Raw genomic sequence first — 15,558 nt, 5'->3', positions numbered from 1 at the left:
CCTGAAACTCCCTAGGGAATCCTGAGAGCTGCAGTCAAGATGCCTGCCACATAACAGTAGCCATGGAGATGGAGTGTGCTGCTGCATCAGCCATATCTAAGGAGGCTAATAGCAAAGTCTGAGCCAATAGCTGACCTTCAGCTATGATGTTCAATAAAAGAAGTAAATTTTGAATAATTAGTGTGATTGTACTTTGCCATGAGCACTTGGTAATTCACAATCCTAAATTGCAAGGGCACAGATTAATAGGTTTTACAGCCAAAAAGGTCCCTGTCATGGCTGTCTGCAGTGTTCATTTACAGCTTCAACTGCCAAAAACTGGGTGCAGGATATGAAAATAAAAATTTCGAGTCTTTTGCTGGGACAAAGTACTTTTTACCAAGTCTTTTGTGTGTGGGTTGCACCATTGCTGGGGTCTGCCAGATGGTTTAGGCACGATATAGGAGGGCTTCATTTATGGGTAGAGCCACTTGTGCACAGAAGGTGACATTTGCAGAATGTTCAAGATTTTATGTTGAGATTCTTGGACCTCCTCTAGTTGGATCTGCAATGAGCCTGCAACCTGTTTCACCTGGTCCTGCAATTCTTTGAACTCATGGCCAGGGAAGGAGGAAAAGGCAACACAGCCTCATCTGGGGAAGATGAGGTCATGGTGGTGGGTGGAAAATGTTTCCTCTTGCAACTGAGGAGGCTGAAGTAGGGGACTGCCTGTTCCAATAGTTCCTTTGAGACCAAAACTGTTGATGGTAAGTGTCCCAAGGGTCCCCAGTGGGAGGGGAGAGGGGGCGATAAGGCACTGGAGGTGGCACCCATTGATGTTCATACTATGGAGGAGGAGTGGGAGTGTGCCATTCACATGAATAGTCCTTCTCCCTGTAAGTATCAGGGAGGGAGCCCTGTAGCGATAGGTAGGGGAATATTGGATAGAGACATGGGAATCAGATAAAAAATCCTCTGCGATGACCAGAGAGGAGCCCTACCTTGCTCCAAAACTGGTGGAAAATCCAGTGGTACCAGAAAGATTTGTAATTCTGGTGACCATGACAATCCTGGTACTGATAGGCGCTTGGTACCCATTAAAAGGGGAGATACTGGCTCATCAGACACATGCAGATCTTTGGAATACCTAAAGTCCTGTGGTACCAGGTGAGAGAATGAAGATAGAAGAGAAACCTACTTTGATGAGTCCTTTGTAGAAGTGTGAGTACCAATGATTCTGGATGCCTCAAAGAGTGTGACACCTGAGGCAATTTAACCTTCCGTGGTACTGAGGTGGTCATGTGGCTAGACACAGAAGGTTGCATAGGAGGGTCCATTGGTACTGCTAGTAGCAGGTCTGTTTCTCCCTGCTGCTTCAATCATGCTTAGCTGGTACAAAAGACTGTTTAGGCATCAAAGTATGTTTGGAACCGTAGTTCTTAGATGAACTCAGTGTCTTGGAGATCTCTCAGTACTGAAGGAGTCTGAAGTCTCAATAGTACCCAACAAGTGATGGAGGATTCAGAAACAGCTAGTTTCAGTGGAGACAGAGATATTTTTGAAATAGACTGTCTATAAGGAGAACTGGAACTCCTTTTCTTAGAGGCCTTCCCAGTACCTTTTGATGATTTCTCCTTCAAAGGTCTGGGTGAATGTGGTGCCGATACAGACGGGGCAATAAGCTCACCGGGTGGCTGATGCACACAGTGGGTCCCCTGACCTGAATCAGAGGCATGATGAAGAGAGCGCTCCATCTTGAAAAGTTTGAGTCTGATCTGTCAACTTTTTTCTAGTCCTGCTCTTGAGGGCTACATAGAAGTTACACTTTTGAGGGATGTGCATGTCCCCCAGAGACTAATATAACAGGAATGTGTCACTGAGCAGGATAGTGTTTGGGCAAGTGAGACAGTGCTTGAATCCTGGTGATCCCAGCATACCCATGTAAAGGAGGGAAAGTGTCTCGCTCCCTCCCCCCCAGAGGGCGGAGGTAGTAAGGGGAAAAATGAGGGAATAAAATAAAGACCCTCCAAATGAAAGACATAAACTAAACAAAACACTAATAAGGGCTAAACTAAACTAGAAGGCAAGCTTAACAAATAGCCAAGTGGGAAGGCTAAACACTCCATCTCCGGCCCAGGTGGTTGAAAAGGAACTGAGGACAATTGGCCCATGCAGCCCTATACAACCTCTGTGTAGGCATGAGGATGCTTAGGGAGCATGCATGGGCTGAACAGGCATTGCTACTGAAAGTCTCCAATGGAAGAAAAATGCCACACCTGAAGTGGAGCAACCATAAGGACGCTACTCAAAGATTACTTAGCTGGAAGTATACTTCCCCCACAATATTATCTCCTGAAATCTTCAGAAGAGAAGTAAAGTTACTGCACTTGTGTTAATTTAAGCAGACCAACTGATTACAACTGTTATGAAGACTCATATAAAGAACTCTTATTCCAGGAGTGTTCTCTCTATTCCTTCCATAATGTTGTCCTTGATTGGTTAATCCTCTGGATAGCAAGAAACATACATTACCACAGAATTCAAAGATCCATGGATTTTTTTCCCAAATCCATTCCCTTGACAGGAAAGGACTGTGCCCTACAAGGTATTTTCTAAGTGTCCAACTTTGTTCAGTCGCCTGTTATATGTTTCAAGCATTGTGGTTTCTACTACTTCCCTTGGAAGACTGTTGGAAAATATTTATTGTAATATTGCAACACCAGAAAATTATTGCCAACCCCTACGCAATAGTCTATCATTTGAACGTTCATTAAAAGTAGAATCCGAGTGAAATGAAGGCAGATGCATAACTTTGGGAAAAGATTTGGAGGAAAATTGGTTTTTGATGAATATTGAAGAGGAATGCTTCAACACTGGTAACGTGATAAAAAATATTAGATTATATTTAGTTTTGGAGTAGATCTTTAAAAGCTTAAGAAAGCCAGGGTTTGAAATAGTATATTGCTAGAAAAGGTATGATGAGAAAATTAATATATTTAAAATATTGTGAAATTGTTGAAGGATAAAATCTTTTTGGATGCAGGTACTGAACACACACATATGATTATACATAATCCAGCTAGGATGTATCTTGGTCTGAGGTGATATGATACCCTACATAGTTTTGAAAAGACAAGGAACAGCAAATATTGTAACAGTACTTTGGAAAATATTTTTAAAACTTGCATCAAGATTGACTCCAATTATTTTGAAACAAACTGGAGGATATGAGATAATGCTGAAGTTTTTGTTTTAAAATTAAATATATGGAAGAGAAAGTAGGAGAATGACGATCAAGAACGAAGACTGGTGATAATAATCGTTAAAATCTTCTTGTCATTTGCAAATTAACATTACTGTCATTCTCTCTAACACAAGTTATGTGATCGCTTTGGTAAAAGGCAAATTTGTAAAGATTTTAATGGCCATCACTCACTATATGATTTGGTATGGTTTCTGTGTCTCCTCCGTTTATAAATTAAGATAATACTTCTTTAGTGACATTTACCTATCTGACAATGCTCTACATTCTCTGGAAATGTTAACAAATCTCTGGCGAATACAGGGTTTCCAATAGGTCTGAAGTGATTTCTTCCATTTCGTAAGTGAGGTAAAGTCCTGGTTTTAAAAAAAAAAGACAAATTACATTTTATTTTATTCTACCATTGTTTTTGACACACTAATCAGAAACACGAAACTATACTTGATCTACATATTAACACTTCAATGCCAGGACTTGGAAGTTCCCAACCTTAATACATATCACCTGAGGAAACCCAAATTCCTAGTGATATATAATTGAACTGATCTGACTTAGAGTTACTTTTGAATGTAACAGTCCTATGTAGGCCAGATTTGATACACTGTTTTACAAATAGCTGAAAAACCATGTTTTTTGTTTTATCTCCCACCCACCCAAGATACTTAAGTACAATTGTGTTTAAAAAGCAAATGTATATAATGTTATCTATTTAAATTGATTAGTTCAGTTTCTTTTTGGGGCATAGCTGAAACCTGAAATTCTACATTGCATCGTCTCCTTCCAGGAAATGGATCAGTATAGTAATTTGAATGACTACAGATGATTTCTGGGAACATGCTCATGATTTGAACGGAAAAAGTTAGGGTTTCAAAGTACTAAGTGATAAGTCCAAATACCTAATTCTATGTACCATAACATTATCCAATAATGTTTTGTTAATTGTAAAGGAGTTATATACAGTCTCCTGTACTATAAGAGAAAAGCTTCTTATAGAATATAGAAAATAACAATACAAAGTTAAATTTACAAAACTGGGATATTACTTAAGATTTTAAGCTACATTCCTGCTAGTTAACATGATTGTGAAGACATTTTCTAATTAGAATTCTTTGCTAATATAAAGGTTAAACAAAATTAGAAAAAAAATATAGTGAAGGAAAAGTTTTCCAGGAAAACAGAAGTACAATTTTTTTCCTTTACCTGTTCCAATCCGGGAGAGTCTTCTTGTAAACAGAATCAAGAGGCAAGACTTGCTGTCGACCCTGGGTTTCATCAAAGATACGACGAGCAGCAGCAGTAGTTAGGGTGACTACACAGTCCATATCACTAGCCATATGCCAAGAGATGACCTTCGCTGCTTTGTCATCCTCAATCTGTGCTAAATGTGCAATCTGTACAAGAGAAGTAAAGAATACTTGTTGGAAACAAGATCACTTATGTTTTTCCTGCTATCCACAATCCCTCTTCAATTGAAGGCTCATTACAATAACTGGGCAATTTTGATGGGATGCTGTTGGCACCCCTTTCTGGAGGCTGCTTTTCCAGAGGTTACTTAGAAACTTGTTTAGGAGCTTACTGACTGAACAGCTTGAAGTTCTTCACCATGGAATTGTTGTGAAAAGGACTAACAAAAAACTCACCTTCCCTAAAATATCCTGATTGTCTTTGGGATAGTTTGAAAGGGTACATGCTCTTCTTGGAGATTTCTTTACTCCTTCCTGCTCCAACATCTTTTGTTTTATGAAAGAATCAACATACTGCAACTGTAAATTAAAATTGAAAGTTAACAATTGTACATCATCTCATCTTGTAGAGAAAGATTTTACCTAGCTGTAAATCAGGTTTCTGCTGTGAAGCATACAACAATCTGGACCAGACTTAGTATGGCTCTATTCTAGTTGGTGTCAGAGGAAAACAAGACGTGGCATCACAACTATGGTCCTTTTGCTGAAAGAATTCTGGTACCTATTTCATTTTCCATCTGTCAGACTGGTTAATTGCTTCATGAGGAAATGAAGGTGCCTGCCTTAAGCCAAGACAGAAGAGGAACTGAAGAAAGTGCAAGAGCCAGAGGGAAGGATTGTAGCTGGGCGGTGAGAACAAAATTTTGGAAGGCTGCAATTAGGCTCTCTGCCTAAAGGTTAAGCTAACAGAGGGAAACCAACTGGCCAGACTGTTGAATGCATAGAAAAACAATTGATTTTATTGGTTCATGATGAAATAATATATATTATTTATAACTTTCATTTCTATATTCAATTATTTCAATAATGAACTCAAAACTTTACCAATGCAAGATGTCTCAATAGATTCTTTAAAGAGTAACTGATCTTTCAGGAACAACAAGGAGTCTGGTGGCACCTTAAAGACTAACAGATTTATTTGGGCATAAGCTTTCGTGGGTAAAAACCTCACTTCTTCAGATGCATAGAGTGAAAGTTACAGATGCAGGCATTATATACTGACACATGGAGAGCAGGGAGTTACTTCGCAAGTAAGAAGAAGTGACGTTTTTACCCACGAAAGCTTATGCCCAAATAAATCTGTTAGTCTTTAAGGTGCCACCAGACTCCTTGTTGTTTTTGTAGATACAGACTAACACGGCTACCCCCTGATACTTGATCTTTCAGGGAAATTGATAATGGGAGATATTGTACTGAACCTCTAAATTACTAATTTTAATTCAGCATTGGTCAGTTGTGTGTGAAATGTATAATCATCTGTATAATATTATAAATAGCAATCCTCAAAACTGGCACTTCTACTGGTAGTCTTTGCTGAGAAGCAAGGACTACATATGGACAGATACAGCTAACTACTCACCTTCAGAAATGGTCCCTTCAAATAAGTTTTAAGGCATATTGACAGAACAGTAAATGAAAGCTTGCTTTACACATAAGGAATTAAGCACAGTTTTTGGCACTACTTTATATAAGTGACCCATTAAGTTTACACCTTAGAGTTTTGGTAGATAAGTATGTATGGATTACACATTTTATTTGATTCTTTGATATAACACAAGCTGAGAGTTGGCTTTACTTGTACAGTGTTATATATGTCGCTTGTTGTGAAATAAACAATTTAAAAGGAAATTAAAAAGCCATACTATGCTTGTCTGTGGAATATCAATTTGATGCTTTTTCAGTTCATTCTTCAGGTGAGACTGTCTTGTTTCAGCTTCCTGGACCTGATCTGAAACAATTTAATAATCAACACTTAGCGTGGTAGGTAATGTTGGAATGGAAAATTTATTACCCAATGAGTTCTCTTCTAGGAGTATTCCTTCCCCTTGTCAGAGATATTTCCATTATTATTGCTTTCCAGTGTATACTGGACGCACCTCAGATTTGATCACAAGAGTCCTGGGGTTGGCCAGACTGCAAACAATTTCTCTTCAAATAAGTGCTTCCCAATTATATTGAAACAGCTTTGAAAACAAAGAAGTAAACCCAACAATTTTGTTGTCTTATTCTCCATTCAATCTAACAAATCAAAACAAAATGTTTTTAAAAACAGTGCATAGTGCACTGCTCGCGTCCAGATCTCCTATCTTAGACAGAAACGTCTGAAATCTGAGAATGCTCCTAAAAGTTCCTCTACCACAAGTATCAGAACCCAGCTTTGCATCGAGAGCCCATATTAGAACTACACCTATGGAATTTAACCCTGATCTTAGTACTGCAACGAGCAAACGTTTCTTATAATTTATCAATATTCTTCATTTATCTTATATTAGCAATTAACAATGAGAGAAAGTTCAAAATATCTGGCATATAAAACAAATGAAACATTTGGGTCAATAAGAAGGCTGATCCAAACAAAGTAAGTTTAAGAATAACCAAAATGTACAAGTATACTTTTATTACTTTTATTTATCTCACTCTTTCATGTAAGCCTTCCCTACATATCTAACTGACGGGCTTCTTCCTTAACCTCTTTTTATAAACAATTATGACTGCTGTAGGGACACACAAACATATACAACCAACATACTTTTGGGTGTTATGGTCTCTAGGGTGAGGGGAGAAAAATTACATTATGAAACTTTAGGTATCCACTTTTGAAAGTGTTGGCTTTAAGTTAGGTCCCTAAATTTATATTTAGGGGACTAAAAGGCAGTGTTGATTTCCAGCAAGCTGAGCACCCACAGCTCTCATTGAAGAAATGAAAGTGCTCAGAAGCTGTGAGAATTAGGGTACTGATTTAAGAGCCCATCTTTAGGCACCCATGTTAGAAAACTTTGGCCTAAGGATTTTGCCTCACGTCAAGATAACTGCTAGACTTTTTATATGTACACCTACTCAAATAACCAGATGCTTTTCTCCCAATGCAACAAACACTACTTTTTTCCAAAATAAACTGTAAAATTTGTTTCCTCATTTTTCAGTTTTGATATTTACAATCTCTTTAATATCAAAATCATAATAGGAAAAAACTAGTTTCCTTCCTGAGAAAATATAGTTAAAACATATTTTTTTTATTTTAAAGGTATATATGTAAATGACATGACTTACATTTCATTTCAGTAATAAGCTGCTCAGTGGTATCAAACATATTTCTGTATAAAGCTATTGACTTAGATAGTTCGTCTCTCTCTCTTGTAAGCGTCGCCATCTGCTGCTGTTTCTTAAAATCTAAATTTTTGAAACACATCAACATTCTGTTAACAATACTAACAGAAGTACATATTAAAATGTCACACAGCTTGATGTAGAGAAAAGATGCCCAAAACCAACATGGATTTTTTTGGGGGTGAAATAAAAGTCAAACTTTAGGAATGAGAGAATGAGAAATATTTTGAAGCTACTTTTGAAACTCACCATTGTAAAACATAAATGATAGACGGTATGGTTCCAGAGGTTTTGCCAAAGCTGGTAAGTCTGCCTCAAATTCAAGAATATATTCAGTGCTATCTCTTCCAGGGCTGTTTTCTGCCAGCACTAGATTCTGTAGAAACAAATATACACACATCATATAACATGCACAAATATAGCACAACAAATAAAATTTGACTTTTGAATTTTTCCTAGTCAAATATCACATTGCTGACTAAGTACTATTTATAAAATATGGATAACGTTTTAAATATTGACTTTGAAATTTATCAATAACTATCTTTTATCCTTAATTAACAATATTTATAATTTCTTTTCTTAATAAAAATTTGAAGATTAAACACTCTATACCTTAAGTTTAAGGACTAAAATATCAGCTTTACTTTGTGAAAGAATTGTAGTTTTAACTATATGTTTTATCAGTAAGATCAAACATTTAGAAAAAAATATACCTTATACTCTCTCCCATAAGTAAAATTTTCCTGGAAGTATTAGAATGCATTTGTATCATGTGAACACAATGCAAACACAATGGGAAACCAGGCCAAATATATAAACCCAGGTAAGAAAAGCACCTAACTCCCAATGCTGAGCTAAAGTTGCTGCTGTTACTATGGAAATAGACAGTAGGTCCCAAGTGAATGAACAAAGTTATGACAGATGGAGAAGTCATTTTATTATTAAAGGGCACTTTCTCTAAGATGAAAATTAACCTGCTTCCAAACACTATATTTGAGACCCATTTCTCAATAATTTCTTATTAAAACCCTCATCTTTCCCTACAGTTTAATATAGCAAATACCACAACCATCAAGAATGATATAAAAGTAAAATTAGTATGGGTAAACTTAAATAATGGCACATACATAGCATCTTTCCCAAGCTTTATACAAGCGATGATCACAATAAATCTAATGCTGAACTCCACTGTTAACGCTGAGAGATTTCTATGTAACCAGACAAGAGATCCACTTTTTAAAGGTCACCAATACAAGAAGAAATAAAACAATACAACCTTTAGAGAAATTCAATGACTTTCAAAAAGACATTGCAAATACATATTTGGTCAGCAACTACTAAGAAACGAAAATTCTAGTAAGTCATAATTTAAGTTCTGTTACAGATATTATAGAACCAAATTGTTTCCCCATTCCCCTCATTTCTCCATGTTCACAAAACTCAAAATACCGGTGAAAACCTATGTGGTTATCAGTTTCATGATGCTAACTGGTACTTACCCATACTTCTAGTCAAGATGGAATGCTGCCAAAATTTAAGAATATCCCTGAATTTCTGATGCAAAATTATAGTTGAATAAAAAGTTAAAAGCTGTTTCACAACTAACAAAGACCTCAATCCTGCAAACACTTAATGCACATGAATAGACCCATTGAGTTCAATAGGTCTACTCATGTACATTAAGTTATATGAAACCAAAAGGCTCTCAGCTACTATAAATGGAAGCACTGGTGGTTATTAAGGGTATGTCTACATTGCCAAGTAAAGGTATGATTGTAGCATGGATAGGCATGCCTGTGTTAGCTTTAATGGGTAACAAAAATAGGACAGATGTGGCGGCATGGACTTCAACATAGGCTAGCAATTAGAGTACCAGTCCTCAAAGGTGTGTCTACACTGCATTTTGGACCATGCCTGCCAGCTCAGGTAGACAGACTTGCTAGCACACTAAAAACTGTAGTGTGGATGCTGCAGCACTTGCAGCAGCTTGGGCTAGCCACCCGAGCTTGGTCCCAGGAGTCAGATGGGTTAGCCTGAGTTGCCACCAGTTCCACAACATCCACACTGTTATTTTTAGCCAAGCTAGCACAAGTCTGTGTATCTGGGATGGCAGGTAAGCTCCCAGCTGCAGTGTAGACGTGCCCTCGAGGGCTGGTATTCTGATTGCTAGCCTGTGCTGAAGTCCAATACAACAAACACTACTTTTTTGTAGTGTACACCATCCTGCTATTATTACCTGTGATAGCTATAATAAAGCTAAAGGGTATGCCAGACCATGCTACAATCACATCTTCACCTGGCAATGCAGATATACCTTTAAACAACTCGACCTGCTACTGGAAGGAGAAGGAATACAAGAGTCACTGAAGATGGTCACTACCGAAGTACTCCCTCATTCCCTCAAGGGAGAGAGGGGGACAACAGGAGTTCCTGTCCAAAGCAGTAGGATCTTACCATGCCAGAATGAAAGAACAAGCAGGACAGCTGAAAACCAGGGAAAGAAAGAAGGTTTATAGCATAAGCAGAGGGAGACTGTAACATTGTCAGCTGCTGTTGAGGCAGGAAGAATGGAGTTTGGCTGCCAAACTGGCTCTTTGAGAGCAGGTGCTAGTGGTTGGAGAGAGACATATTTTTATTTCTGCTTCCAGAAGCTAGTGTGAAGCACTATCCAGCATTTTCCTCAAGACTGGCACTCCATGAAATTAAATAATTTCCCCCCTCCCCACTGAAAAGTTTTAAATAAACTGTTCAATATAAAAGAAAAACTATTATAGGACTAAGAGGATAATATACTTCTTGTGATGTCACTCACACATTCCATTTCCATGTTTCAAGAAGATCTTAATATGTTTAGCGTATCAAAAAGAAGTCAGAGAGGTGAATTGATTAGAGTGTATAAGTAATCTTCATGAGGGGAAAATGCCAGGTACAAAAGAGCTCTTATCTAGTGGAGAAAGGCGTAACAAGAACTAACGGCTAGAAACCGAAACCAGACAAATTCAAATCAGAAATAAAGCACAAATTTTGAATAATGAGGATAACTGACCATTGGAACAAACTACCAAGGCAAGTGGTGGATTCTTGATGTCTCCAAATCAAGAATGGATGCTTTACTAGACAGCCTGCTTTAGTCAGAGCAACTTATTGGGCTCAATACACAGATAACAGTGATATTTGATGGCCTCTGATATACAGGAAGTCAGATTAGATAGTTTCATGGTCCCTTTTAGCCTTAAAATCTATGAATTTATGAAAAAAAATCAAGGAATTCCATTAAAAAAAAATTTAAAGTTACTGAAATGTTACCTACAAATAAAAATACATTTTTCATTGTGATTAAAACAAACACTTACAACGATTTCAGCAGATCCTCTGTTAAATGGAAACTCAATTGTTTTAACTTTCCCCTGAAAGACTGGGATCTCTGTATCTTCTTCACTGGAACTCTTAATTGCAGCTACTATCTTGCCAACCAAATTATTTCCTGTACGGTTGTTGTATTCATCCTTAATAAAAAAGAACAAACAAAAATGAGTTTGTGTAGGTCATGAATAAGAATTGCACTGAATATTTAGGGCAGCAACCCCCGCCCCCAAACTCTTTGCTAGCATGACCCCATTTTAATGAATTATTTCCTCCTGAGACCCCAGACAGCATCTGAAGATGCCATTTTGTAGAGCAAAATGACATCCTCTATACAGCTTGACCTCACGAGCAAGCATGAGTGAGATCACGCTGCACGGAACAAAGTGGTGTCCTTCATGCACTAGGGACTGCCACGACTCCATCTGCTGATGGCGCAATCCAGTTTTGGAACCCTTGATTTAGGGTAAATGTTGTTATAGGAGTCACCAGGTTGCGCTGTTACACAACCTTTCAAACTCTTTCTTAGCATGTGAGGAAAGGTTAAGGCTTGGGAAGATAGAGTGTGGTGGTAGTTTTTGTTATGTAAAAGTTCTAGGTAAAAGCTGTGGTTCTTGGAGAGTAGAGCTGCAGCTCACAGGAGCACTAGCCAAAAGTTTCTATTCAGGCTTGACAGGATTTTTCACCCCTGGTTCTGAAGACGCCTTCATTGATCATTCCAGTAGAAAGAGCTTTCTGGGTCCACTTGGAGAGGGATCAACAGAGCATTTGTCAGGAATGTATCCCTCACCAAGGAAAAACAAGCACCTCAATGCCCATTGAGTGAAACAGCAGCATCACAAAAGGGGCAAGTTTTAAATCCCAGGGAATTGTTTCAGCCATATTGGCGAGGGTTCCGGAATTGGGAGTATTCCCTAATGCATTATAAAGGTTTTTGGTTTTTTTGGCTAAGGCGTGTAAACAAACTAGTAAATATAGTATCTACACTTACTAGCTAACAAGAGATTGCACGGTGTGCAGAGTAAACAGACGCTGTGGAGGTTCTGTCTTGTTGCAATGGCAGTAAGAAGGAACTGAGGGATGGTTGTTCTTCTCAGCCCTTTATGTCCTTGGGTTGGAACCATGAGCATATCTAGGGTGCAGAGGCAGCACCAGCAGATACTACTAGCTTAAAAGAATCTGATCTCACATTCATGCTATACATGTGCACCAGAAGTGAAATATGTGGATAATCACTTGAAATAGTAGTAATGGTACTCAAATTTGTTTTGTAGAAGTTATCTACTGTCCAGAGCTTAAAGCATCTGGCCACTGAACTGGTTGACACTGGTCTCACAACAAGGATCATGGAATCCCTGGAACATTTCATCACTAATGTTATAGTTAGGAATATCTTCTTTAGTACGGGTTGAATTTGCCATAGATGTGGGGATTGAATATTTTTAGGACATTACATCAGTTACTGGCACTTTAGCAAAGCATTTGGTTGACAGTAGGGCTCTGAAAAGGCTTTGAAGTCCCTTCTAAGGGTGGCTTCTAATTTCCTGTCTACAGGGTCTCTGGAAAAGACATCCCTCTTAAGAGGAATTATCCATTATCCTCTGGTAAGGATGTCACCACTGAATCAACTCTGGAGATCACGAAGACAAATTTCTTCCATTCTGGGGCCTGCATAACCTCAAGATTTGCTAACTAAGTCACATTCTATTTTCAGGAGTTCCCCACTCCTCCCTAATGACTTCTGAAGGTTTTAGTTTTGGATGGGAGATATTTATTATTGGCTTTAGTCTGTGCATATGCTTTCTCTGGCAGGATCTATAAGGTGGGTGCACAAATGGTTGAAAGACCATACTCAGAGTAGTGGGAGGACATATCTAGTGGGATGCTACATCTGACACTATTCAATATTTTCATTAATGACTTGGATAATGGAGTGGAGAGCACGGTTACAAAATTTGCAGATGACACCAAGGCAGAAGGGATTGCAAGCACTTTGGATGATAGCATTAGAATTCAAAATGACCTGAACATATTGGAAAATTGGTCTGAACTCAACAAGATGAAACTCAATAAAGACAAGTGCAAAGCACCACAGTTAGGCACAGAAAAATTAAATGCACAAATACAAAATGGAGAATAACTGGCTAGGTGGTAGTACTGCAGAAGAGGATCTGAGGGTTATAATGAACCACAAATTAAATACAAGTCAACAATGCTAATATCATTTTGGAGTGTATTAACAGGAATGTCATATGTAAGATATGGGAGGTAATCATCTTGCTCTGCTCAGCACTGGGATGCCTCAGTAGGAGTACCAGGGCCAGTTCTGGGCCCCACATTTTGGACAAATTGGAGAGAACTCAGAAGAGAGCAACAAAATGATAAAGTTTAGTGTGAAGGGTGCTGGGCAGGAGCTCCTGAGCCAGCCCTCTGTCATGCCAGTTCCAATTAAGGGAGGCAAACTGGAGCTGGCTAGAGAAACCAGCACCTGATTGGCAAATGGGAAATAGCTGACAGCCTAATTAGCCTGGGGCTACAAACAGGCCGAGGAAGGAAGCCAGGGGAAGCCAGAGAGTGGAAGGAGAGGGGTAACTCTTCCCTCCTGGGTGCAGAGGCTGAGAAGTCTCAGTGCTTTGAGCATTGGCCTGCTAAACCCAGGGTTGTGAGTTCAATCCTTGAGGGGGCCAGTTAGGGATCTGGGGCAAAAATCTGTCTGGGGATTGGTCCTGCTTTGAGCAGGGGGTTGGACTAGATGACCTCCTGAGGTCCCTTCCAACCCTGATATTCTAGGATCATTTAAAAATCTAGAAAACCTGACTTATGAGGAAAGGTTAAAAAAAAAAAAAAAACTTGGCATTTTTAGTCTTGAGAAAAGAATACTGAGAGGGAACCTGAAAAGGATCTTCTAATTTATGAAAGGCCTGTTATAAAGAGAACAGTGATCAATTGTTTTTCATGTCCACTGAAGGTAGGACAAAAAGTAATGGGCTTAATCTGCAGCACAGGAGATTTAGGTTAGCTCAGGGGTAGGCAACCTTTCAGAAGTGGTGTGCCGAGTCTTCATTTATTCACTTTAATTTAAGGTTTCGCGTGCCGGTAATACATTTTAACGTTTTTTAGAAGGTCTCGCTCTATAAGTCTATATTATATAACTAAACTATTGTTGTATGTAAAGTAAACAAGGTTTTCAAAATGTTTAAGAAGCTTCATTTAAAATTAAATTAAAATGCTGATCTTATGCCGCCAGCCTGCTCAGCCCGCTTCCAGCCTGCGGTTCTGTTCAAACCACTGAGATGTAGCAGCGGGCTGAGCAGGGCCTGCCGCTGGGACTCCGGCTGGCAAGGGGCCGGCAGACAGGACCCCAGACCCGGGGGGGGGGGGGGGTTCAGGGGTCAGGGCAGAGGGCTGGGGGTGTGGGGGGGGTTCAGGGATCAGGGCAGAGGACAGTGGGTATGTGGGGGGGGTTCAGGGCAGAGGGTTGGGTATGTGTGGGGGTGCAGGGCAGAAAGCTGGGTATGTGGGGGGGTTCAGGGGTCAAGGAAGAGGGCTGGGGGGCATGGGGGTGCAGGGGTCATGGCAGAGGGCTGGAGGTGTGTGGGGGAGCAGGGTAGAAGGCTGGGTGTGGGGGGGAGTTCAGGGGTCAGGGCAGAGGGCTGGGGTGTGTGTAGAGGTGCAGGGCAGAAGGCTGGGTGTGGGGGGGCTTCAGGGCAGAGGTGCTCGGCTTGTGGGGGTGCTCCCAGCCCCCTGCCCTGAGCGGCTCATAGCAGGGGGCAGGAAGGGATATGCCCTGTTCCACCCCCTTCCCCAAGGTCCCATCCCTACCTCTTCTCTGCCTCCTCTACGGAGCAGGCTGCCACTCCTCTCCCTCCCCCTCACAAGGGCCATCAGCTGATCGGCGCAGGGAAGGAGAGGAGGAGGGGCAGGAAAGCACCACGCTGGGGGAAGAAGCGGGGGAGGGGGGAAGCTTGGCTGCCGCAGGACCAAGCTTCTGCCTCCTGCCCCCGCAGGGGAGAGCAGTGGGTGGGGGGGCTGAGTGGGGCTGGGGGCAAAACACCTGTCAGGGATGGTCTGGGTTACTTGGTCCTGCCTCAGTGCAGGGGGCTGGAATAGATGACCTATTAAGGTCCCTTCTAGTCCTACTTTCTAATAGTCTATCTTAACACAGTAGCCACCACTCTCAGAGTTTCATGGAAGTCTGAGTAAAGAACATCTGATTTTTCAGCTCAGTGTTGTAGTTCTTTTTGGATTTATGATTATCTTGATTCAGAGCTGAGAATTCCCCCTTTCTGAAGGAGGAACTAGAACTTATTGAAGGAGATGAAAATCTGTGGTGATTTCTGGCTTTTTTCCCTGATTTTATTTTTCAGTCTTCTTGGTTCT

The 15,558-nt window shown here is 40.0% G+C and overlaps 1 protein-coding gene across 1 annotated transcript in view; it reads right to left on the bottom strand.

Moving 5' to 3' along the window:
- Positions 1 to 15,558, bottom strand: part of SMCHD1 (structural maintenance of chromosomes flexible hinge domain containing 1) — a 167,825-nt gene that overhangs the window by 15,114 nt on the left and 137,153 nt on the right. Inside the window, exons 37-43 of the mRNA XM_065397884.1 lie at positions 11,169 to 11,321; positions 8,062 to 8,188; positions 7,756 to 7,875; positions 6,348 to 6,433; positions 4,882 to 5,004; positions 4,442 to 4,632; positions 3,488 to 3,597 (exon numbers count right to left, since the gene is read on the bottom strand). Of these exons, the coding sequence (XP_065253956.1) occupies positions 3,488 to 3,597; positions 4,442 to 4,632; positions 4,882 to 5,004; positions 6,348 to 6,433; positions 7,756 to 7,875; positions 8,062 to 8,188; positions 11,169 to 11,321 (910 nt within the window). The remainder of the gene's footprint in view (positions 1 to 3,487; positions 3,598 to 4,441; positions 4,633 to 4,881; positions 5,005 to 6,347; positions 6,434 to 7,755; positions 7,876 to 8,061; positions 8,189 to 11,168; positions 11,322 to 15,558) is intronic.

The sequence above is a fragment of the Emys orbicularis genome, chromosome 2, assembly GCF_028017835.1.
Source record: "Emys orbicularis isolate rEmyOrb1 chromosome 2, rEmyOrb1.hap1, whole genome shotgun sequence".
Lineage (NCBI taxonomy): Eukaryota > Metazoa > Chordata > Testudines > Emydidae > Emys > Emys orbicularis.
Note: the sequence above shows the minus strand (reverse complement) of the source record. Positions and strands in the feature narration are given on the sequence as shown.